The 26,592-nt window shown below is 44.3% G+C and overlaps 1 protein-coding gene across 1 annotated transcript in view; it reads right to left on the bottom strand.

The window, feature by feature from the left end:
• Positions 1 to 51: 51 nt before the first annotated feature.
• The window catches only part of LOC310859449 (calpain-2 catalytic subunit-like), a 34,462-nt gene continuing 7,921 nt past the window's right edge, over positions 52 to 26,592 (bottom strand). Inside the window, exons 3-22 of the mRNA XM_083765992.1 lie at positions 19,129 to 19,247; positions 17,758 to 17,891; positions 15,591 to 15,759; positions 14,900 to 14,983; positions 14,099 to 14,184; positions 13,389 to 13,454; positions 13,000 to 13,160; positions 12,587 to 12,756; positions 11,475 to 11,486; positions 11,185 to 11,277; positions 9,355 to 9,473; positions 8,248 to 8,284; positions 7,673 to 7,738; positions 7,415 to 7,472; positions 6,434 to 6,498; positions 6,133 to 6,201; positions 4,688 to 4,766; positions 4,143 to 4,259; positions 3,149 to 3,207; positions 52 to 2,318 (exon numbers count right to left, since the gene is read on the bottom strand). Coding sequence (XP_083622118.1) covers positions 2,295 to 2,318; positions 3,149 to 3,207; positions 4,143 to 4,259; positions 4,688 to 4,766; positions 6,133 to 6,201; positions 6,434 to 6,498; positions 7,415 to 7,472; positions 7,673 to 7,738; positions 8,248 to 8,284; positions 9,355 to 9,473; positions 11,185 to 11,277; positions 11,475 to 11,486; positions 12,587 to 12,756; positions 13,000 to 13,160; positions 13,389 to 13,454; positions 14,099 to 14,184; positions 14,900 to 14,983; positions 15,591 to 15,759; positions 17,758 to 17,891; positions 19,129 to 19,247 — 1,787 coding nt within the window. The 3' untranslated portion in view covers positions 52 to 2,294. The remainder of the gene's footprint in view (positions 2,319 to 3,148; positions 3,208 to 4,142; positions 4,260 to 4,687; positions 4,767 to 6,132; positions 6,202 to 6,433; positions 6,499 to 7,414; positions 7,473 to 7,672; positions 7,739 to 8,247; positions 8,285 to 9,354; positions 9,474 to 11,184; positions 11,278 to 11,474; positions 11,487 to 12,586; positions 12,757 to 12,999; positions 13,161 to 13,388; positions 13,455 to 14,098; positions 14,185 to 14,899; positions 14,984 to 15,590; positions 15,760 to 17,757; positions 17,892 to 19,128; positions 19,248 to 26,592) is intronic.

Genomic DNA, 26,592 nt, shown 5'->3' with positions numbered 1-26,592 from the left:
ACATTTGCACCATGTTGACACTTTGCCTCCATATCAACGACATGAAACAACTTCAATGTAGTGTTTTTATTTTTTAAATGTTACAACATTTCGACCCTTGTTTAGAAATATCGGAAATCACCATTGCGTCATTTTTAAATGATCAGAGTCTGATCGGGAGCAAAAACAAAAAAAAAGTGTCAATTATACATATCATGATATTAGACTGGATATTGTCTTTGATATTGTACTGTTGTGATATGTTGGCATAAAGGGGTCCTATAAAAAAATATAAATATCGGATCGGGAAAAATCGTTATCGGCAGACGCTCAAAATCAAACCACCGCCAAAACACGCAGGCTGTGTTAATTCAGTCGTATAAACGTTTTCATCTGATCTAGTGGAAATGCTACTCACATTAGCTTCGGATGGATAATCTGTTGTTAGCCATAAGCCTGGACTGAGCCATCTTCATTGCGTGTGCTTTTAGGGCTTTTCTTTTTTTTTATATATATTTTTTATCCCACGATTTTGTAACCCATTTTTCACCCCTGTGTCAATCATCTAATGTGATCCTGATCTCTACACACCCTCAACCTAGTCCCCATATATGGGGGACAAGGGGAGAGCAACGGACTTGAACTCATGCTTCCTTCATGCCTGAGTGTCCAAGTTGCTCCTTTACACCTGACAGGGGGGAGTTTCGTAGTGCGTAGTTGGACGTAGTGCGTGGAAGGAACACGTTATTCCAACCAGTTCCTTTCCCCTCCATCAGGCTCCCCAGCTGGCCAGGGGGAGGCAGTTTAGAGACCAGGATTACTGCATGTTCTTTGTGAGGGTATCTACCCTAGGGGACACGGGGAGAACATGCAAACTCCACACAGAAAGGGCCTTTCAAACGGGAAGCGAGGAACGCAGCCGTTGTTGTCTGGATCAACACAGGTCTCCTCCAGGTCTGCTCTAGAGGGTCTGGATCAACACAGGTCTCCTCCAGGTCTGTTGAAGAGGGCCTGGATCAACACAGGTCTCCTCCAGGTCTGCTCTAGAGGGCCTGGATCAACACAGGTCTCCTCCAGGTCTGCTCCAGAGGGCCTGGATCAACACAGGTCTCCTCCAGGTCTGCTCCAGAGAGCCTGGATCAACACAGGTCTGCTCCAGGTCTGCTCCAGAGGGGCCCGACAACGCAAGCGTAAAAAAACAAAGCTAAACTGAATCCAGGTCTGGTGAGTCGCGGTGAGGCGTGTGCACGAAACGTGCACGTGCACAACAAACTCACGGGACAGCGGTCACGTAAATACGCTCGCGTTGTCGCACCGCGACTGCTCCACAGTGCTCCTCAGAGCAAACACGCTGGTCTCGTTGAAAATGAACTATAGGCGCGTTATATCGCATCACGTTTGAAAGGCCTTTTTGACTCCTCCCCGTCCCAGGCAGCATTTCTGGTCAAAACGAAGCTTATTGAGCCTAGCGGTCGCGGTAATGGCGCCGGCGTGTACTTCTCATCGGCTAGTGAGATGTCAACAACCGATCCGACAACACGAGCCAACATGCAAGAGCCAACGCTAGACCGCCGACCCAGATGTACTTGGTTTTAATGTGTCGCATGCTGGACGCACGTCCATCTTACATGCTAAAAAATGTGCGTCAATGCTAGCAAGCTAAGATGAGACCATCCTTGCTCTAGAAAGCGGTAATGTTCCAAAATGGAGATCACCGGATAATCAGAAAAGAGCTGCCGAACATCGCGCGTTTTGTCAAAACCACGGAGAGCTCCGTAGATTTATAGTTATTCTTCAGCATTTTAGACCGGCTGTGTACAGGAAGTGAACGGCACTGCACATGCGCAAAATCGGCCTAGGATCGCTGAAGAAGGAAAGGCCAAGCAAAACAATTATATATATAAAGAATAAAAAAATCAGCGATCCGGTTTGATGTCAATAATAAAGCTTATCTGACGGAACGTTCTGCCAAAAGCAGTTAATTTGTTAAAATGCGGGCTGGCGCTGCTGCAGTACACAATCCAGCCACCAGATAGATGGGGGGTGTCTGCGATATGAAGAAAAAAAAAAACAGGTAAAAAGTTGTAATAAGTAGAGACGACATATTAACTCAGTCATGATGATGATGATCATAACATCTGCAAAATGTCTAATAAAAACACTATGAAATATATATATATTTGTCATATAAAACTTGCTGGCTGTTTTTATATTCGTTAAAGTCTTTAATGTTATGTATTGTTATTTTAATACTTGATGTTTTTTCTTTTCCTGCAGGCATCTGGATGGATCCCCTGGCCACGCCCCCTGGACCTTTAGATCATGGCAAAGTTCAGCCACTAGAGGGAGGAAAACGCGCACACACGCACACACACACAATATACAGACATGTTAAAAAATGTAAAACATAATAACTACATGTTTAAACTCCCAAAGCATATTTAAACTTCAACTATCTACTATTTCTTTATCTTTATCGTTCTTAAAGGTCTGTAAGTGATATTATGATGTTAAATGAAGTGTTAAATAGCTCTATATTGTGACAGTAATCATTGCTATAGTGTGTTCAGTAACAGTGTTACAGACAGACAGACAGACAGACAGACAGACAGACAGACAGGACACACAGACAGACAGACAGACAGACAGACAGACAGACAGACAGACAGACAGACAGACAGACAGACAGACAGACAGACAGACAGACAGACAGACAGACAGACAGACAGACAGACAGACAGACAGACAGACAGACAGACAGACAGACAGACAGACAGACAGACAGACAGACAGACAGACAGACAGACAGACAGACAGACAGACAGACAGACAGACAGACAGACAGACAGACAGACAGACAGACAGACAGACAGACAGACAGACAGACAGACAGACAGACAGACAGACAGACAGACAGACAGACAGACAGACAGACAGACAGACAGACAGACAGACAGACAGACAGACAGACAGACAGACAGACAGACAGACAGACAGACAGACAGACAGACAGACAGACAGACAGACAGACAGACAGACAGACAGACAGACAGACAGACAGACAGACAGACAGACAGACAGACAGACAGACAGACAGACAGACAGACAGACAGACAGACAGACAGACAGACAGACAGACAGACAGACAGACAGACAGACAGACAGGTACCTGGAAGAAGTCCAGTTCTATGGATCCAGTCTCCTCAGAGTCGATGGTTTTGAACACCTCTGTAGCGAAAACATGATCATTAAATTAATAATATGAAATATTACCTGTATTATGTTATGGTAAATCTAGGTGTTGAATGCTCTCCAGTCTCAAACAGCTGAAAGCTGCTGTTAGCAATAATAATTATGTCAAAATGTGAATGACCTTTTTTGTCGTGTTATTCCGACAGACAGCAATGAGTCGAACGCTCTCCAAAATAATGTAGTCTCTGTGACACTAGGGGCCGCAATCTGCATTCAATGATGCTCCTAGAAGCTTTGTCATTGGTCGATTTGCCTGTCTGCTTCCTGATTGGTTAGTCATTGCGACCACGTTTTTTTTTTTCATTCCGACCAATGACAAAGCTTCTAGGAGCATCTTTGAATGCAGATTGCGGCCCCTAGGTGTGTCTCAGAGACGACATTCTTTGGGAGCGTTTTACTCATTGCTGGCTGTCTGAATACCCAAAAAAATAAGTAATTAACATTTTGACATATTATTGCTTATAGCCGCTTTAATAATAATAGCTAATAAATAGCTTAACCCATTTTGGGCGGGAGCCGGGAACCCCTTTTGGTGTTTTAAACATTATGTTATAATATCTACAAGCTCATAGCACGCCACAGAGTGGCACGCTACGAGCTTGTAGGTCTGCTATTTTTGAAAGAAATCGTGAAAATGTGGCACAAATCCTGACAGAAGACTGTCAAAAGAAATAGCTTTAATAACAATAACAATCTGCTATTGAAAAATAGCAGATCTACAAGCTCATAGCACGCCACAGAGTGGCACGCTACAAGCTTGTAGGTCTGCTATTTTTGAAAGAAATCGTGAAAATGTGGCACAAATCCTGACAGAAAAAACTGTCAGGATTTAGAATACATTTTAGAAATGTCGACGTCAGGCCTAAATGGGTTAATCAAAAATAGCTTTAATAACAATAACAATAACATACTGAACATGGTCTCCAGTCTCATCAAACAGGCCACAAAGTTGTCAAAGTCGATGGTCATGTCAGGGTCAGAGTATCTGGCAACCAGCATCTGGTAGATGTCGTTGTTTAAACTGAACCCTGAAATACATTAAGAAATACATTAATACATACATTAATACATACATGTTTAAACTGAACCTTGAGATACAGAAATACGTGAATAAATTAAATACATGAATAAATACTAACAATAAATAAATACTAACCCACCGAGTGGTGCGCTATGAACTAGGTCTGATATTTTCTTGAAAAAGTCGTGAAAATGTGCCTCAAATCTTTGAATATATATTCTTTCAGAGTTTCTGTTTTTAACAAAAAACAGAAACTGGTACAACATGTTTTCAGATGGGGGTCGGCGGCATATTACATATCATAATTTTTGGGGTTCTTGACATGAAATATTGAGATCCACTGATACAGAAACATGAGGTTTTTCAGAAAAAATACATTTTAAAAAGTATTTTTTTTTTAATTTCAACATCAGGCCTAAATGGGATAATAATCACCCGCGTCCTTCAGAGCGCTCCTCATCTCTGGGGTGCTCATAGAACCCGAGTTATCGTGGTCACTCTTCTTATACATGGACTGAAAGAAAGAAAGAAAGAAAGAAAGAAAGAAAGAAAATACTGAATGTCAGTCAGTCGTCGACTAAAACTAAGACGAAAAATGTTCGTCAACTACCTTTTTCCACTGACAAAAACAAATGGAAACTAAATGAAAACTAAGCTACGATGACTAAAACTAAGACTAAATATACTGACAATTTCGTCGACAAATAAAAACTAGACTAAAATGTTAGGAAGGGACTAGTGGACAAGAGATCCAGTGTAAGTCATTTTACACTTGCGTTGTGAGCTTGTAGATCAGCTATTTTCAGCAAGTGTAAAATCAGCCATTATGACGGCATCAAGGCCCGCCAAAATACATTTTAGTCGACTAAATCAACTGTAGATTTAGTCGACTAAAATCGCATGACTAAAACTAGACTAACACTAAGACATTCCAGGTGACTAAAATGTCACTAAAACAAAATGACGTTTCAGTCCAAAGACTATATGACTAAACTAAAACAGAAATTTGCTGCCAAAAACAACACTGATGTCAGTCTCCAGGTTTTGTAGGACGCTGATTTATATCATTATATTATATTGATTCATAGATTTAGAAAAACAAGAAGAAAAGTGGTGTAACCTGCCGTTTTTTTTTCTTGTTCTTTATTTGTTTAATTATTTGTTCGGCCCGAACGTCATGATTTGTCGTCATGATTTGTCACGACTCGAGTTGGCTTTGTACGAGGCTTAAAAGGTCTTGAAATAAATACTTTTTGAGGAAAATGAACGGGGAATTATTTCCTGGGCCCTGGTGGTAGGGGGCGGGACTGCGACGCTCTATAGCCTGGTCAGGCTAGTGGCCTATAATTCTCTGAACGGTTTATCTTACCGACTTCAATGACCACAGAACGCAGAACCACAGAAAGCATGGAAACAGGTAAAAACCCATGAACCTCTAACACACATCAGCCACCAGAGGGCACTAGTTTCCTTCTGGCAAGCTTGAGATGTTCTGCTGTCATATTGTCCAGACCACAGGCCTGGTTATCTCCTAGCTTAACTATACTACTATTACTAATTACTAGTAGTACCTACTACTATACTACTATTACTAATATTATATACTAGTAGTACCTACTACTAATACTACTACTATAGCATATTATATCACTCCAACTAGTACTCATGCTTCTCAAATGTATTAGCAAGTATGAAATGTTCTCACCAGGTATTTCTAAACTTTCTTCCACAGAGTAGCAAACTCCCCCAGCAGTAGTAGTATTATTAGTATTAGTAGCAATAGTAGCAGTAGTAGTAGCAGTAGTAGTATTGGTAGTAGTATTAGTAGTAGTAGTAGTAGTAGTAGCAGTAGCAGTAGTAATAATAGTAATATGTCTTACCAGGTATTTCTGAACCTTCTTCCACAGAGTAGCGAACTCGCCCAGACCCAGTTTTCCATTCCCACTGCCCTGAGAGTCTGAGAGTTAAGGGTTAACTTGATACATTATTCATAATACAGGTATAGTACATACATAAGGGTCATAAGGATACGTCCATCAGGTTCACCATGATGTAATAAGGGTAATAAGGTAATCAGAGTAATAAGTAATCAGGGTAATTAGGTAATCAGAGTAATAAGTAATCAGAGTAATAAGTAATCAGAGTAATAAGTAATCAGAGTAATAAAGGTCATAAGGATACGTCCATCAGGTTCACCATGATGCGACAGGTCTCCATGCTGAAGCCGTCCGTCTTGATGTCAGTTCCTACAGGAAGTAATCACAATACTTATCTACAGGAAACAGGAAGTAGTCACATTACACTGTACACTCTCTCTAGCAGAGAAAGTATTAAACAATCCAACAGGGTGAAAACTGGACTCAAAGTATTAAACAATCCAACAGGGTGAAAACTGGACTCAAAGAATTAAACAATCCAACAGGGTGAAAACTGGACTCAAAGAATTAAACAATCCAACAGGGTGAAAACTGGACTCAAAGTATTAAACAATCCAACAGGGTGAAAACTGGACTCAAAGTATTAAACAATCCAACAGGGTGAAAACTGGACTCAAAGTATTAAACAATCCAACAGGGTGAAAACTGGACTCAAAGTATTAAACAATCCAACAGGGTGAAAACTGGACTCAAAGTATTAAACAATCCAACAGGGTGAAAACTGGACTCAAAGTATTAAACAATCCAACAGGGTGAAAACTGGACTCAAAGTATTAAACAATCCAACAGGGTGAAAACTGGACTCAAAGTATTAAACAATCCAACAGGGTGAAAACTGGACTCAAAGTATTAAACAATCCAACAGGGTGAAAACTGGACTCAAAGATTTAAACAATCCAACAGGGTGAAAACTGGACTCAAAGTATTAAACAATCCAACAGGGTGAAAACTGGACTCAAAGAATTAAACAATCCAACAGGGTGAAAACTGGACTCAAAGAATTAAACAATCCAACAGGGTGAAAACTGGACTCAAAGTATTAAACAATCCAACAGGGTGAAAACTGGACTCAAAGTATTAAACAATCCAACAGGGTGAAAACTGGACTCAAAGAATTAAACAATCCAACAGGGTGAAAACTGGACTCAAAGTATTAAACAATCCAACAGGGTGAAAACTGGACTCAAAGTATTAAACAATCCAACAGGGTGAAAACTGGACTCACGTTTGCCGACGATTTTGTTGAGAATAGTTCTGAGTTCCACTGCCGAGATCTCCATGTCCTGAAAATATAAACAATAACAAATAAATGTTCATGTTAAGAAATAATTACTTTAACTGACCTGAATTTAGTATGTTTAATTACGTTATATCTGACTTGATTGTTTTAATTTATATTATATAAAAAACATCCAAGCATATCGTGTGTGTGTGCGTGCGTGCATGCATGCGTGCGTGCATGTGTGTGCGTGCGTGTGCGTACATCTCCAGCCAGTTTGCTGAACAGTCCACGAAATCCTTCATCCACGTCATCTTCTGACACCGTATCCTAGCAACACAATGTAAACAACATCACATGACACCGTATCCTAGCGACACAATGTAAACAACATCACATGACACCGTATCCTAGCGACACAATGTAAACAACACCACATGACACCGTATCCTAGCAACACAATGTAAACAACACCACATGACACCTATCCTAGCAACACAATGTAAACAACACCACATGACACCGTATCCTAGCAACACAATGTAAACAACACCACATGACACCGTATCCTAGCAACACAATGTAAACAACATCACATGACACCGTATCCTAGCAACACAATGTAAACAACATCACATGACACCATATCCTAGCAACATGTCCTATCTCATGTCTGCTATAAACACAACATGAGATAAAATAAGTAAAAAAATATTCAGGGTCACAATCAAATCATCAGACAAAGCTGTGCGTAGGAGGCGGGGTTTGGCGCCTCTCAAAATAATGATAATTTTAAATTATTAATTAATTTGACATGTATTAATTAAAACAATACCTACATCTTCCAGGTCGCAGGTCACGGGGTCGTCACAGGGTCTAAACAAAGAGATTGATACATTTAAATGTAATGTATTATATATGATTATATTTAAATGTAATAAAATACCAACCACATGTGAGGGATAATGTACGGCTGAGTGGTCATTGTTTATAGAGAAATGTGTCTCTGTTCAATGTTAATGGCATTTACTAACAGAAAGGACGGTGAACTGGGTGGTCATTGTTTATAGAGAAATGTATCTCTGTTCATTGTTAATGACATTTACTAACAGAAAGGACGGTGAACTTCGTCCTGGGCGCTCAGGGTGTTAATGCTCGTGTTAGAGACAAAACAAACATTAAACTCTGTTCATTGTTAATGGAATTTAATGTTTGTGTTAAGAGACAAAATGACCACTCAGCCAGACATTATCCCGCTCATTACATGACTACTGAATACACTAATTAATGCATTGACCCAAAACACAACAAAACAAGCTATTTCCTGGCTTGGTAATGAAATATTCCATAAGCGTTGAGTTGAGTTGATTAAATGGAATCCAATAGCTGTAAATGACACTGTGTGTCACAGTGTGTGTGTGTGTGTGTGTGTGTGTGTGTGTGTGTGTGTGTGTGTGTGTGTGTGTGTGTGTGTGTGTGTGTGTGTGTGTGTGTTTGGCAGCCTGGGCCATGTCCACAGGCTAGTGGTCAGAGGCTTGAGGATTATAGGGTTGTCCAAGTGTAAGGCAAAGCAGCTCGCAACATACTGTTCAATCTCCTCCATTATAGGCAGTCGGTCTATTTGGAGGAGAAGGTGCTTTTTGTACCCATGATTTACTTTCGGTGTTGGTAATAATATGACAGACTGAAGTGACCAATGTTGGCTGTGAATAAGTTCATGTGTTGCCTACTGTATATTCTGTACATTTAGGGCTTGTTTGGACTCAAGCACTGAGACACGTGATGTTTCGAGTGCGTAGTATATCAGAAGCAACTGAAAATATTTGTGCCCTTGATAATGTATTTTATAAATGTGGACTCAAATGAAGAAATCAAAATGTGTGTGTGTGTGTGTGTGTGTGTGTGTGTGTGTGTGTGTGTGTGTGTGTGTGTGTGTGTGTACTTACAGAGTCTCGGTCTGTTTCTCAGAGAACACTCGGATACAGAAGTCTCCGTTCAGATGAGGCTCAAATGTAGACGGAATGATGAGGTATTCTCCTGGAGGGAGTTTAAACCTGCTGCTCACCTGGAAATATAATATATATAATATAAACACATTATTATTAATATTATACTGATGAACGATCAGGTATTCTCCTGGAGGGAGTTTAAACCTGCTGCTCACCTGGAAATATAATATATATAATATAAACACATTAATATTAATATTATACTGATTAACGATGAGGTATTCTCCTGGAGGGAGTTTAAACCTGCTGCTCACCTGGAAATATAATATATACATTATTGTCTTGTCTATAAATCTGTTTGTGGCTTTGGGCCCAGCTACATCTCAGACATGCTGAAGCCATAAGAACCCTCCAGAAGAACCCTTATAGGTCATCTGGGCCTGGCCTACTGATAGTTCACCCGATAGCTGGAACAAAACATGGTGAAGCAGCATTCCACCATTATGCACCACAAACCTGGAATAACATTCCAGGTTACATTAGGAAATCCCCAACCATAGCCGTTTTTAAGTCCATATCCCAGTGATGTCTACTAATAACAGCTAGGTTTTGCCTGGATTTTAAATTAGCTGTGTTTCTATTAAAGGTTGTTGTAATTTATATGCTCCTATTATTTTTTATCTATTATAATTGTATTCATTTTAAAGTGCACTGTTTTTTTATTCTGTAAAGCACTTTGAATTGCCTTGTGTATGAAAGGTGCTATATAAATAAAATTGCCTTGCCTTATAAACATATTAATATTAATATAAACATATACATATTAATATTAATATAAACATTATAAACATTAATATTAATGTTATACTGATGAACGATGAGGCTCACCTGGAAATATATAAAATATAATATATACATTATTAATATTATACTACTACTACTGTGTTGCTTCCTCTTCCCCCCCCCCCCCCCAAGGGGTCATACCTCTCTCAGGTTGATGAAGGTCTCGGAGCGAGGTAGGGTAGTAGTAGTAGGGTCTAGGGTCTATAGGGTCTAGGGGTTAGGGTAGGATCTATAGGGTCTAGGGCCCTTTCTGAAACCAGTCCCTTGACTTGAAGTGCTCTCTGGAGGTTCCCTCGTCAGGAAGTGCCCCTTCAGCTGAATCAAGTTCCCTTGATTAGGGTGCTGGGTATAAAAAGCTGTTTGGAAATACACTCGCCCTCCTTGTGCAGAAACAGGAAACAGACACCATTCGTTGGCATCGTTGCCATGGTTACCATCATGCAAATGCGTTACCTGTTATTTAGTTTGTAGTTATATTGCATTGCATCGTGTATGTTTGTGTGACATGTGGATTTCATTAATATGGAAAAAGGAAATACAGCGCGACTGTCAAAATAGTTGATAGTTATAGTTTTTTCACGGTGGGGTAAATAAAGAGCCCTTGTGAACATCAGTTGGAGCGTTGTCTATTCTGCATCAGATGAAGATTGTTTAGGTCAGGAGGAGTTTATTATCATATATGTGTGGTGGTTCTTACATTTGTAGGTGGCGGTTTCCATGCGGACAGAGAGCAGGGCTGCACAAGGCAGTGGAGTTTAGATCGGCACAGACTCGCTCTTGAGGGCTTTATAAGCCACTTCCACTCAAGGCTGCTTGGTTTCGGACGACACTTAATATGGCGCAGCCTCGCGTGAACGCGCATATCGAGGGCAAGTGTGTAGGGCGAGTGGCGAGGAGCTGGTTTCAGAAAGGGGGTAGGGGTTAGGGTCTAGAGGTCAGGGTCTATAGGGGCTAGGGGTCAGGGTAGGGGTCAGGGGGTCGTACCTCTCTCAGGTTGATGAAGGTCTCGGAGCGAGCCGTCTGAGCGTGAGTCAGGAAGAAGTTCTTGTCCAGATGGACCTCCCTCTGACCGTGGAACTGGCCAATCACAGGGCAGGACGGGACAAACAGCCGGCCAATGACAGCGCAGCAGAGACAATAATCATTAGCATAAGCATTACAGGCAGAGAAAGTCAGTCAAAGTTGTGTCAGTGATAAATAGTAGAAGATTGATTGTGTTAAAACATGTCTGTGCGTGCGTGCGTGCGTGCATGTGTGTGTGCATCTCCACCTACCTGTGGGGGAACCTATAGAACAACAAACAGAAGGAGAAAATAAAACATCAGTTTATTTGTCCTGATGCATTGTGGGAACAGAGACGACCAATCAGAGCATAGGAGGAGGAGACATTTCAGTTCAATAGTTAGTTTACCCCCAACACCACATCCTGTTTACCTCCAACACCACATCCTGTTTACCTCCAACACCACATCCTGTTTACCTCCAACACCACATACTGTTTACCTCCAACACCACATCCTGTTTACCTCCAACACCACATCCTCTGTGACTAGTTTAGATAGTTGAATTAGTTAGTGAACTAGTTTACCTCGTAGATGGCGAACCCCACGGTGTGAACTAGTTTACCTCGTAGATGGCGAACCCCACGGTGTGAACTAGTTTACCTCGTAGATGGCGAACCCCACGGTGTGCATTAGTTTACCTCGTAGATGGCGAACCCCATGGTGTGCATTAGTTTACCTCGTAGATGGCGAACCCCACGGTGTGAACTAGTTTACCTCGTAGATGGCGAACCCCACGGTGTGCATTAGTTTACCTCGTAGATGGCGAACCCCACGGTGTGCATTAGTTTACCTCGTAGATGGCGAACCCCACGGTGTGCATTAGTTTACCTCGTAGATGGCGAACCCCACGGTGTGAACTAGTTTACCTCGTAGATGGCGAACCCCACGGTGTGAACTAGTTTACCTCGTAGATGGCGCACCCCACGGTGTGCATTAGTTTACCTCGTAGATGGCGAACCCCACGGTGTGCATTAGTTTACCTCGTAGATGGCGAACCCCACTGTGTGAACTAGTTTACCTCGTAGATGGCGCACCCCACGGTGTGCATTAGTTTACCTCGTAGATGGCGAACCCCACGGTGTGCATTAGTTTACCTCGTAGATGGCGAACCCCACAGTGTGCATTAGTTTACCTCGTAGATGGCGAACCCCACGGTGTGAACTAGTTTACCTCGTAGATGGCGAACCCCACGGTGTGAACTAGTTTACCTCGTAGATGGCGAACCCCACGGTGTGAACTAGTTTACCTCGTAGATGGCGAACCCCATAGTGTGCATTAGTTTACCTCGTAGATGGTGAACCCCACGGTGTGCATTAGTTTACCTCGTAGATGGCGAACCCCACGGTGTGCATGTCCTCTCCAGACTTGCGGAGGCGTCGGCGGTTCTTCTGGATCAGACCGACCACGAAGCTGCAGCCGACCTCGTTGTCCTCGGGGTCGTCATCCTCCTCGTCCAGCTTGATGACGAACTGAGGGTTCATGAAGAACGTATCTACGCACGCACGCACGCACGCAAAGAGAGAGAGAGAGAGAGAGAGAGACAGGTCATCCTCCTCATCCACAATTCATTCAATATATTGAGGCCAGGCTCCAGGGTAGGGGGTAGGGGTAGAGTAGAGGGGGGTAGGTAGAGGGGGTAGAGGGGGGTAGGTAGAGCTGTAGGGGTAGAGTAGAGGGGGGTAGGGGTAGAGTAGAGGGGGTAGGGGTAGAGTAGAGGGGCTTTTAGGGTACTTACAGGGGTTGTTCCTGCACCCCCCGGCCGTACTGCCCCTCCTCCAGGCTCCGTCGTACTTGCACACGCTCCAGTGTTTGACGGAGTCGTCAGTGATGGTGTCAGGGGTCAAGGTCACGATCTCTATGCGACTGTAGTGTCTCACAAAGTCGTTGAAGGACATCCTGGAAGAGAGAACGCACACACGGACACACACACACGCACACGCACACATTTACATTTACATTTATGAATAATACAAAATTCAATCAATTAATCAATCAATATAATATCAGATTCAACCATAAATTATCCATAAGCTTTATTCTCAGAACTCTGTTCATTAATTATTCATGAGCTATTCAACCAGTCAGAACTCTGTTCATTAATTATTCATGAGCTGTTCAACCAACCAGAATTCTCCGTCCTCAGCGTTGGCGTTTGGACACTCCCCCTCCACCTGGTCCCATTCAGACGACCTGCAGGAGGAGAAAGCCAATGAGAGGCCAGGACACTTACTGCTGACCAATGAGAGCTGAGGACACTTACTGCTGACCAATGAGAGATCAGGACACTTACTGCTGAGCAATGAGAGCTCAGGACACGTACTGCTGACCAATGAGAGATCAGGACACTTACTGCTGACCAATGAGAGATCAGGACACTTGCTGCTGACCAATCAGAGATCAGGACCCTGCAGCCTTAGTTCCAGGTCAAGGTCATATCGTTACCAAGGTATGAACAACACACGCAGAAAGGCAACGGTATTATATATATATATATATATATATATATATATATATTAGGGCTGCACCATTAATCACATTTTAATAGATATATTAGGGCTTCGCCATTAATCACATTTTAATAGATATATTAGGACTGCACCATTAATCAAATTTTCATCGAAATCACGATTTTTGGATTTGGACGAAAAAAAAAGAAAATCGAAAATCGTTTTTCCCTTTGACAGACAGACAGACAGACAGACAGACAGACAGACGGTCAGACGGTCAGACGGACAGACGGACAGAGACAGACAGACAGACAGACAGACAGACAGACAGACAGACAGACAGACAGACGGTCAGACGGTCCGACAGACAGACAGACAGACAGGTACCCATCGCTCCAGGCTCCGGTCCATTCCACTTGGCCCCATGGATTCCTCATCCGGATCAGCTTTTCACCACGACCTCGATACCTGACCTGTTAGTGTAATTATTATGATAATTCATATAAATAAACTGTTAGTGTAATTATTATGATAATTCATATAAATATACTGTTAGTGTAATTATTATAATTCATATAAATAGTAGGTAGAGGGTGGAGCTGGGCCCTGGTAGAGGGCGGAGCTGGGCCCTGGTAGGGGGCGGGACTGGGCCCTGGTAGGGGGCGGAGCTGGGCACTGGTAGGGGGCGGAGCTGGGCCCTGGTAGGGGGAGGGACTGGGCCCTGGTAGGGGGCGGGAATGGGCCCTGGTAGGGGGCGGGACTGGGCCCTGGCAGGGGGCGGGACTGGGCCCTGGTAGGGGGCGGGACTGGGCCCTGGTAGGGGGAGGGACTGGGCCCTGGTAGGGGGCGGGACTGGGCCCTGGTAGGGGGCGGGACTGGGCCCTGGTAGGGGGCGGAGCTGGGCCCTGGTAGGGGGCGGGGCTGGGCCCTGGTAGGGGGCGGGACTGGGCCCTGGTAGGGGGCGGGACTGGGCCCTGGTAGGGGGCGGGACTGGGCCCTGGTAGGGGGCGGGACTGGGCCCTGGTAGGGGGCGGGACTGGGCCCTGGTAGGGGGCGGAGCTGGGCCCTGGTAGGGGGCGGAGATGCCACGCTCTATAGTAAACTATAAAAATACTATAAAATACAGGAAGTAGTACTACTGTATAGTCACCATGGTTACTAGTGTAAACAGGAAGGGGGCGTGGTTACCTCGGTGGCTCCGGTCAGAGAGTAGGCGTGGCCTTTGACGAGCTTCTGACGAGTCACCGCCTCGGAGTCGGCAGCACTGGTGATCTGTTGTCATGGGAACACAATTATTATTAATCTGTTGTCATGGGAACACAATTATTATTATTATTATTAATCTGTTGTCATGGGAACACAATTATTATTATTATTATTATTATTATTATTATTATTCTGTTGTCATGGGAACACAATTATTATTATTATTAATCTGTTGTCATGGTGGGAACACAATTATTATTACTATTTATCTGTTGTCATGGGAACACAATTATTATTATTATTATTATTAATCTGTTTTCATGGGAACAGCATTAAAATTATTATTATTATTATTATTATTATGAATCTGTTTTCATGGGAACAGCATTGAAATTATTATTATTATTATTATTATTATTAATCTGTTGTCATGGGAACAGCATTAATATTAATCTGTAAAAAAAAAAAAGCAGATCTGCAAAAAAAAAAAGAAAAGAAGATCTACAAGCTCGCGGCACTCAGTGCCGCACCACGAGCTTGTAGATCTGTTATTTTTTTAAATATCAAAACTATAATATTGAACTTTATGGTTTAAATTAACACTAATTGACAGATGTACAGTTGGATGAAGTTGGATGCAACATAATGGGTGGATGCAGTTGGATGTACTCACGTCTATGGAGCATCCAACCAGCGCTCCAGACTCCAGGGCTTTCCTGATGATGAGGAACATGTTGGACGGAGGTTGTTTGAGGTCATACGCTTCGGCGATTCCTCCCGTGAAGTCCTCGAAGCCTTCCGTAGTCGACCCGCCCGACAGCGCCTCATAGCACCCGTTCACCCTGCAATGGAAACAAGTGTTGTCCTGTTTTAGAGAAGGGAAAAGAGTCTGGGACGCATGTAGCGTTGTCCAGGGTGTTTTAGAGAAGGGAGAAGAGTCTGGGATGTGTGGAGCGTTGTCCAGGGTGTTTAAGAGAAGGGAGAAGAGTCTGGGACGTGTGGAGCGTTGTCCAGGGTGTTGTAGAGAAGGGAGAAGAGTCTGGGACGTGTGGAGCGTTGTCCAGGGTGTTTTAGAGAAGGGAGAAGAGTCTGGCACGCATGTAGCGTTGTCCAGGGTGTTTTAGAGAAGGGAGAAGAGTCTGAGACGTGTGGAGCGTTGTCCAGGGTGTTTTAGAGAAGGGAGAAGAGTCTGGGACGTGTGGAGCGTTGTCCAGGGTGTTTTAGAAAAGGGAGAAGAGTCTGGGACGTGTGGAGCATTGTCCAGGGTGTTTTAGAGAAGGTAGAAGAGTCTGTGACGTGTGGAGCGTTGTCCAGGGTGTTTTAGAGAAGGGAGAAGAGTCTGGGACGTGTGGAGCGTTGTCCAGGGTGTTTTAGAGAAGGTAGAAGAGTCTGGGACACGTGGAGCGTTGTCCAGGGTGTTTTAGAGAACGGAGAAGAGTCTGGGACACGTGGAGCGTTGTCCAGGGTGTTTTAGAGAAGGGAGAAGAGTCTGGGACGTGTGGAGCGTTGTCCAGGGTGTTTTAGAGAAGGGAGAAGAGTCTGGGACGTGTGGAGCGTTGTCCAGGGTGTTTTAGAGAAGGGAGAAGAGTCTGGGACATGTGGAGCGTTGTCCAGGGTGTTTTAGAGAAGGGAGAAGAGTCTGGGACACGTGGAGCGTTGTCCAGGGTGTTTTAGAGAAGGGAGAAGAGTCTGGGACGCGTGGAGCGTTGTCCAGGGTGTTTTAGGGAAGGGAGAAGAGTCTGGGACGCGTGGAGCGTTGTCCAGGGTGTTTTAGGGAAGAGAGAATAGTCTGGGACGCGTGGAGCGTTGTCCAGGGTGTTTTAGGGAAGGGAGAAGAGTCTGGGACGCGTGGAGCGTTGTCCAGGGTGTGTTAGAGAAGGGAGAAGAGTCTGGGAGGCGTGGAGCGTTGTCCAGGGTGTTTTAGAGAAGGGAGAAGAGTCTGGGACACGTGGAGCGTTGTCCAGGGTGTTTTAGAGAAGGGAGAAGAGTCTGGGACGCGTGGAGTGTTGTCCAGGGTGTTTTAGAGAAGGTAGAAGAGTCTGGGACGCGTGGAGCGTTGTCCAGGGTGGTTTAGAGAAGAGAAGAGTCTGGGAGGCGTGGAGCATTGTCCAGGGTGTTTTAGAGAAGGGAGAAGAGTCTGGGACGCGTGGAGCGTTGTCCAGGGTGTTTTAGAGAAGGTAGAAGAGTCTGGGACGCGTGGAGCGTTGTCTAGGGTGGTTTAGAGAAGAGAAGAGTTTGGGACGCGTGGAGCGTTGTCCAGGGTGTTTTAGAGAAGGGAGAAGAGTCTGGGACGTGTGGAGCGTTGTCCAGGGTGTTTTAGAGAAGGGAGAAGAGTCTGGGACGTGTGGAGCGTTGTCCAGGGTGTTTTAGGGAAGGGAGAAGAGTCTGGGACGTGTGGAGCGTTGTCCAGGGTGTTTTAGGGAAGGGAGAAGAGTCTGGGACATGTGGAGCGTTGTCCAGGGTGTTTTAGAGAAGGGAGAAGAGTCTGGGACGCGTGGAGCGTTGTCCAGGGTGTTTTAGAGAAGGGAGAAGAGTCTGGGACGTGTGGAGCGTTGTCCAGGGTGTTTTAGAGAAGGGAGAAGAGTCTGGGACATGTGGAGCGTTGTGTAGGGTGTTTTAGAGAAGGTAGAAGAGTCTGGGACGTGTGGAGTGTTGTCCAGGGTGTTTTAAAGAAGGGACAAGAGTCGAGTCGAGTACAGACAGACAGACAGACAGACAGACAGACAGACAGACAGACAGACAGACAGACAGACAGACAGACAGACAGACAGACAGACAGACAGACAGACAGACAGACAGACAGACAGACAGACAGACAGACAGACAGACAGGTATCTTACTTAGCGTATGCCTTCTCCAGCAGGGCGCTCCAGAACTCCCGTCCCTCGGCAGAATGGACGAACATCAGCTCTCCGTCTTTGCAAGGAAGTCTGTCATCGATGACCACATCCACCCACTCGCCATACTGCCAGAACTGGAACAAATACATATAATGTTAGAGTTATAGATGTTATAAATGTTAGAGTTATAGATGTTATAAATGTGTGAGTGTTAATCTTATACTCTATCAGGACGCAGAGACTAAAATGTTGAGGTTCTAACAGGGGTGGATAGGATCAGGAACGAGTACATCAGATGGACAGGACAGCGCATGTCGGATGTTTTGGAGATAAAGCCAGAGAGGCCAGACTGAGATGGTTTGGACACGTACAGAGGAGACATAGTGAGATGGTTTGGACACGTACAGAGGAGACATAGTGAGATGGTTTGGACACGTACAGAGGAGACATAGTGAGATGGTTTGGACATGTACAGAGGAGGATAGTGAGATGGTTTGGACATGTACAGAGGAGGATAGTGAGATGGTTTGGACATGTACAGAGGAGGATAGTGAGATGGTTTGGACACGTACAGAGGAGACATAGTGAGATGGTTTGGACATGTACAGAGGAGGATAGTGAGATGTTTTGGACATGTACAGAGGAGGATAGTGAGATGATTTGGACATGTACAGAGGAGACATAGTGAGATGGTTTGGGCACGTACAGAGGAGACATAGTGAGATGGTTTGGACATGTACAGAGGAGGGATAGTGAGATGGTTTGGACACGTACAGAGGAGGGATAGTGAGATGGTTTGGATATGTACAGAGGAGACATAGTGAGATGGTTTGGACACGTACAGAGGATAGTGAGATGGTTTGGACACATACAGAGGATAGTGAGATGGTTTGGACACATACAGAGGAGGGATAGTGAGATGGTTTGGACACATACAGAGGAGGGATAGTGAGATGGTTTGGACACGTACAGAGGAGGGATAGTGAGATGGTTTGGACACGTACAGAGGAGGGATAGTGAGATGGTTTGGACACGTACAGAGGAGACATAGTGAGATGGTTTGGACACTTACAGAGGAGACATAGTGAGATGGATTGGACACGTACAGAGGAGACATAGTGAGATGGTTTGGACACGTACAGAGGAGACATAGTGTGATGGTTTGGACACGTACAGAGGAGGGATAGTGAGATGGTTTGGACACGTACAGAGGAGACATAGTGAGATGGTTTGGACACGTACAGAGGAGACATAGTGAGATGGTTTGGACACGTACAAAGGAGACATAGTGAGATGGTTTGGACACATACAGAGGATAGTGAGATGGTTTGGACACGAGTGCGTGTGTGTGTGTGTGCGTGCGTGCGTCACCTGGAAGTGGAATATTCCAGCGTATTGGTCTCCAAAGTCTTGGTCAGTTGGAACCACTCTGGCCATCACGTCTTCATTCAGGGTTAGAGAGGCGATGGCGGCTAGCAGCCAGCAGTCACCTGTTAGCACACACACACACACACACACACACACACACACACACACACACACACACACACACACACACACACACACACGCGCGGACGCACACGCAGTCAGTGTCGGAATGTAAATGGTAGCAGTTTGTTTGTTATCAGAGGCATCTAAAGACATCCAGTGTCAATTTAGTTTTCATCAGTGAAAAAAAGGTAGTCGACGAACATTTTTCCTCTTAGTTTTAGTCGACAAAAACAACACTAGTGAGCAAGTGGGCCAGATTTGGGGTGTTGGTTTTTGACCACAGGGATCGAACCGGTCCACTCTACCCTTGACCTGACCCCTGACAGACAGAGACAGAGACAGAGACAGAAACAGAGACAGAGACAGAATCAGAGACAGAGACAGAGACAGGGATATGTTCTGGGAGAACAGTCCAAATGCACAGTTTTGGCTGCAAAATACCAGGGGGGCAGTCAGACAGATATTTTGTGAAGCCTGAAACTCCTGAAAGTTCATATAATGGCCTGTTGTGGCGCTGTCACTGGACCCAAAAAAACCCATAGCCCCATAGAAGTCCATGTATTTGGGCCCAACTTCACCTAGACTGTATTACCTTTATAAACATGGTCATGAATACTTTCTGCTTCCAGTCACTAGTTTAAAGTCTCATTTCTAATGTCATAATATTCTTTTTGGAAAATGATGGTTCCATTTATAAAAATAAATGACCATAAAGTCGCGTATGTTCTGAGGGGCGTGGCTACCGCTACAGTCTATGATCGGGAGTCCCCACCCACTCGAGTCAAAATAAAAACCAACGGAGAAGAAGGGGGGAAGTCCCGCCTCGTTGTCTGGGCAGCCAATGGCCAGCTGGGCCCAAACGGAGCCAGCCAATGGCCAGCTGGGCCCAAACGGATCTAGAAAGATGGCGACTTACAGTGCAGGAATAACAGGCTTAATTTTACGTCCATGTTAGACCCGGGGAACGCTTTGTCCATATTTTTTTACAGTCTATGCAAAATACGTGTGGAGTTGTCGTCGACTGAGGGACAGCCAGTGGACAGAAGAGACAGGTATATCTGTCTGAACAGGGTCATTAAGTTGTTTGTTGACTTTTGTTTTGTTGTATGTATACGCTTTGGCAATATGTAAAACATATTTATCATATAAATAAAGCCTTTTGAAGTTGAAAAAAAATTGATAGAGAGAGAAGGAGACAGAGAGAATCAGAGAGGGAGACAGAGAGAGAGAGAGAGAGAGAGAGAGAGAGAGAGAGAGAGAGAGAGAGAGAGAGAGATTTGGCATCTCATGGTGGTGACTCACCACATCTGACAAACAAAACCCATATCCTCTGATTCTGTGTGTGTGTGTGTGTGTGTGTGTGTGTGTGTGTGTGTGTGTAGTATGTTGGCATGCATATGGGTGTGTCTTTTCCCTTCATGACTAAAGAGAGTGTGTGTGTGTGTGTGTGTGTGTGTGTGTGTGTGTGTGTGTGTGTGTGTGTGTGTGTGTGTGTGTGTGTGTGTGTGTGTGTGTGTGTGTGTGTGCGCGCGCGAGTGCATGTGCGCGTGCGTGTGCGCAACAGAGGATTGCATGTGTAGACAGAACCACAGAAGGAATGTGTGTGTGTGTGTGTGTGTGTGTGTGTGTGTGTGTGTGTGTGTGTGTGTGTGTGTGGTATGTGGGTGTGTCTCAGTGTGTGTGTACACAGGGCTTTCCTCTCATTGGCCGAATGAGTCACAACTCGTCTTGTGTAATCCAAACCAGACCAACAACTTTTATAAACTCACTCACATTTATACATTTATGCTAAAAACCAAAGGCCAGAGACCCCCTAGGGACCCCTAGGGACCGCCTAGAGGACCCCCTAGGGACCCCCCAGGGACCCCCTAGGGACCGCCTAGAAGACCCCTTAGCTGAGAGAGATGAAGCAGGGACCCCCTTAGCTGAGAGAGATGAAGCAGGGACCCCCTTAGCTGAGAGAGAGATGAAGCAGGGACCCCCTTAGCTGAGAGAGATGAAGCAGGGACCCCCTTAGCTGAGAGAGATGAAGCAGGGACCCCCTTAGAGAGAGATGAAGCAGGGACCCCCTTAGCTGAGAGAGATGAAGCAGGGACCCCCTTAGCTGAGAGAGATGAAGCAGGGACCCCCTTAGCTGAGAGAGAGATGAAGCAGGGACCCCCTTAGAGAGATAGATGAAGCAGGGACCCCCTTAGCTGAGAGAGATGAAGCAGGGACCCCCTTAGCTGAGAGAGAGAGATGAAGCAGGGACCCCCTTAGCTGAGAGAGATGAAGCAGGGACCCCCTTAGCTGACAGAGAGATGAAGCAGGGACCCCCTTAGCTGACAGAGAGATGAAGCAGGGACCCCCTTAGCTGAGAGAGAGATGAAGCAGGGACCCCTTAGCTGAGAGAGAGATGAAGCAGGGACCCCCTTAGCTGAGAGAGAGATGAAGCAGGGACCCCCTTAGCTGAGAGAGAGATGAAGCAGGGACCCCCTTAGCTGAGAGAGAGATGAAGCAGGGACCCCCTTAGCTGAGAGAGAGATGAAGCAGGGACCCCCTTAGCTGAGAGAGATGAAGCAGAGACCCCCTTAGAGAGATAGATGAAGCAGGGACCCCCTTAGCTGAGAGAGATGAAGCAGGGACCCCCTTAGCTGAGATAGATGAAGCAGGGACCCCCTTAGCTGAGAGAGATGAAGCAGGGACCCCCTTAGCTGAGAGAGATGAAGCAGGGACCCCTTAGCTGAGAGATGAAGCAGGGACCCCCTTAGCTGAGAGAGATGAAGAAGGGACCCCCTTAGCTGAGAGACAGATGAAGCAGGGACCCCCTTAGCTGAGAGAGATGAAGCAGGGACCCCCTTAGCTGAGAGAGATGAAGCAGGGACCCCCTTAGCTGAGAGAGATGAAGCAGGGACCCCTTAGCTGAGAGAGAGATGAAGCAGGGACCCCCTTAGCTGAGAGACAGATGAAGCAGGGACCCCCTTAGCTGAGAGATGAAGCAGGGACCCCCTTAGCTGAGAGAGAGATGAAGCAGGGACCCCCTTAGCTGAGAGATGAAGCAGGGACCCCCTTAGCTGAGAGAGATGAAGCAGGGACCCCCTTAGTTGAGAGAGATAAAGCAGGGACCCTTAGTTGAGAGAGATAAAGCAGGGACCCCCTTAGGTGAGAGAGATGAAGCAGGGACCCCCTTAGCTGAGAGAGATGAAGCAGGGACCCCTTTAGAGAGATATGACGAAGGGACCCCCTTAGGTGAGAGAGATGAAGCAGGGACCCCCTTAGCTGAGAGAGAGATGAAGCAGGGACCCCCTTAGCTGAGAGAGAGATGAAGCAGGGACCCCCTTAGCTGAGAGAGAGATGAAGCAGGGACCCCCTTAGCTGAGAGAGATGAAGCAGGGACCCCCTTAGCTGACAGAGAGATGAAGCAGGGACCCCCTTAGCTGAGAGAGAGATGAAGCAGGGACCCCCTTAGCTGACAGAGAGATGAAGCAGGGACCCCCTTAGCTGAGAGAGAGATGAAGCAGGGACCCCCTTAGCTGAGACAGATAAAGGAGCGATGCTCCCAACCTGTGGAGCGGCGCTCTCAGCGTGTGTGTGTGTGTGTGTGTGTGTGTGTGTGTGTGTGTGTGTGTGTGTGTGTGTGTGTGTGTGTGTGTGTGTGTGTGTGTGTGTGTGTATGAATGAATGAATGAATGAATGCATTTTTATTTTCGTGTCTTGTCGTTAAGACCCATCCCTTATGGGATTATAAGACACCAACAACATAAATAAACAATATCACGTTCACTCCCCACACAGAAGTTACACAAAGTATTTGATCAAAACAAAAACTGAAATAAGCATTATCATAAAATAAAATATATTATATATTATATATTAAATAAAATACATCACTTATAAGTTTTCTTTGTCCGTACGTCCCAAGCTTTCTCTATTATTTTCTGCCAATGCAAATATCTTCTGTTCGAAAATCCATCTCAGTCGCTCTGCATCACTTAACCACATCAGATCTATATTTTTACATCTGTTAAATAACTTTTGAAGTAGCTCATGATACAACGGGCAATAGAAAAGAAAATGGAACTCATTCTCAATATCATTTATATCACAGACAGTAGGTACAGATACGCTCTTCTTCTGTAACTCCTTTAGTCTATACCTCCCAGTCTCACGGGCAAGATCGAACCAATTTGGGCACATATAGTCCAGTCATTATAGGCCAGAATTAGGCTAAACCTAGGACAAATTGCAACAGTAGCAAACTCAACTGATTTTGTATCCTCAATATGTCTTTAGTGAGAGAAAAAAAGTCCCAAGGAATCCCATCATGGGAAATGTGTTTTTTTCCAATGTTTTGTTACCCCTATGACACCTACTTGATTGCTGGCAGGATCACTGACGACACTGTCTTTCAGAGATTGTGACGCGTTCAAATTTTGAGGTAGCTCAAAAGTAAAGATACCATTTGATTCTAGACAACCTCGGGTTTCCAATGAGACCAACCATGTCATGTTACCTCATTGGAAAGGGGGCTACATACCTAATTTTTCAAAGTTAAGACGATTGTTTGGGGAGGGAAATATGGCCATCACCATTTTTCAAATGGTCCCTTGGCCTTCTACCTCAATATATGTTAATGGAAATGGGTTACATGGGTACCTACAAGCCTCCCCTATACAGACATACCACATTTATGTTAAGCCCATGTAGTTTTGTGCAAGAATCATGTAGTGTTTTGCATGCTGTACAAATATGTAATTTCCGCCTATTATAAAAACTGTGTATTTGCCCATTTCTGCACACTGGGAGTTCTTAAACAGGAATGTCATTGCATAAATTGGTATTTCTTGACAACAAGATCAAGATGGCTGACATGTAAACCATCCCAACAGCTTTGAAATATTTATCCATTTCCTCTAAAGTCAGAGATCCTTGCAGGTAAAAAAAATATATATATATACATCAAGTAACATATAATAAGCATTATAGATGTGAACATTTCAAAGTATTGTTTAATATAGGATTTAGTCAGTTAGCTATTAACCATGCTAGCTAACATTACTGTGATTGCAATGTACAGAATAGCTTAAATAATGTTGATGACTGTGTGTACTGAACTGTGTCAGCATCACTCTTGACTCTTGACTCTCTTGACTTGTAGTAAATGTTACATTAACCACTTAAACCCTATATGGGTAACCGGACTCAGGGCTGAATGCTAGTGTTGTTTCTGTTTTCTGTAATTGTGGGGAAAGCTTCCACTGACAATAGCTAATCGACAAGCTCACAATGCATTGTCGCATTGTGCTTGATGGTCTGCTATTGTCAGTGGAAGCTTTCACAATATCAATGAATATCAATCAATGTATTAAACAAATCAATCATGCTAGTAGCCTAATACAATTGTTAAATGTTGCTTTATTGTAATGTTAAAGTTTATTGTTGTTTTTAAATTGTCATTACATTGGTAATTAGCTATTAAATAGCTAGCTTAAAACCTAGCTTGAACCCCAGAGCCCCCGCCCGTGGGGGCACACCAGCTGTGTAGCCTATTAACAAGACTAAATCATTCTATGAGTATTATGCTAAATATGTATTTTTCATTCACACAGAGCACATGAAACAAAAATTCAAGTGCACTTTTCTAGATTTCTGGACCCTCATCTCTCCCACTTCCATAATCTACTCATCCAGAACAGGCTCAGTTCCTAACATGGATGTGTTATGTAGAGATAACTACATATACCAGCCCAAAAGACACAGAACCAAGTACAGGCAGAGAGAGACGTACACAAAGCTCGACGGACTGGGGTTGGCTCAAGTCTGGCGAGGGATTTGTGCCAGTCAAGACCACCCTACCCCCTGCACCTGAGAAGCTCATGAGGGTCATAAGATGCAACTGCCAGTCTGACTGCAGCACCCTAAGATGCAGTTGCAAAAGAAACACCATGGAGTGCAGTCCGGCCTGTGGACACTGCAGAGGATCCAGCTGCATGAACTCAAAACAGATGGCCTGTGATGAGGATGAAGATTAGATTGTGTAGTGTTGTATTGTGTAAGTGATTTAATTATTTGACCAGTCTAGCCATTTTTGTACTTTGTACCTTATTTTTTTCTCTGTCCTTACTAACCGTCTCCTGTTCATCCCTCAGCCTTATCTCCTGCCCTGCCAAGACACCAGAGCCCCCATCTCCATGGACCTATCCCCACGGACATAAACCCTTGAGCCCCATCCTCGTGGACTGAGCTCCACAGAGCCTATCTACTAATATTCCAAGAAGAAGAAAAAAATGTCTTTATCAAATGTTTTGATTAGTTCTGGCGTGTATGCTAATTGGTGCATATCAAATAAGATAATGTGTGATTTGCATGAGTAAACAGAATAATTCAATGAAGTTGTGATTGACTTTTTTTCTTGTCTTTGTGTGTGTAATCAGCTTGTGAGTTTTTATAGTGATATCTAAAAGTACAATTTTGAACCCCATTCACCACTATGATATAACAGGCATTTTTCGATATGAATATATATAGGTCGTTTTCCAAACTTTCCCATGATGGGATTCCTTGGGACTTTTTTTCCCTCACTAAGGACATAATGAGGATACAAAATCAGTTGAGTTTGCTACTGTTGCAATTTGTCCTAGGTTTTTTCATATAATGACTGGACTAATAGGGATCTTTGTCTTTTGGATAACGGGGCACAAACATACTTTTCACTGGTCTGGCATAACAGTTTTTTATCGTAACAAATGTTCTCAGCTTTGGTTTGTACAATTATGTCCTGTGACCATTTGTTCTGAAATAAACTATAAAGTGTGTCTTTAACCATGGAGATGTTTACAACCCTGTTATTTAGAAAACTGTCGTGTAACCCAGTTCGTCTATAGAGCGTCGCAGTCCCTCCCCCTTTCAGAACGACGAGTGGCCCAGGAAATTATTCTCCATTCATTTTCTCAACAAATAATTTATAAGAAGAAAAACAAAACAAATTGTGTTGTCGTCTGCCTTTATTTTCTTCTTTCTAATTAATTATTTGATCGGCCCAAAATATTGTGTTTGTTGTCATGATTTGTCACGATCCGAGTTGGCTTTGTCCGCAGAGAGTAACCGTCTTTAAATAAATACTTTTTGAAAAGCCTATGGAGAAAATGAACGGAGAATCATTTCCTGGGCCACTCGTCGTTCTGAAAGGGGGAGGGACTGCGACGCTCTATTGCACTCGCCCATGCACCTTTTACTGATACATCCCAGTTGAAAATCTTCCTAGCAACTCTGTTCTCTGGCATTCTGATTGGTCGGTTCCATAAGGCCGTCATGCTGCCTCTCCACCTTATCTCACACGGCTCCGAACCCATGTCTCTGTTATTG

Source organism: Protomyctophum parallelum (genome assembly GCF_964188405.1).
Source record: "Protomyctophum parallelum genome assembly, chromosome: 5".
NCBI classification, from domain to species: domain Eukaryota; kingdom Metazoa; phylum Chordata; class Actinopteri; order Myctophiformes; family Myctophidae; genus Protomyctophum; species Protomyctophum parallelum.
The sequence above is the reverse complement of the archived record's forward strand: the minus strand, read 5'-3'. Positions and strand labels throughout refer to the sequence as shown.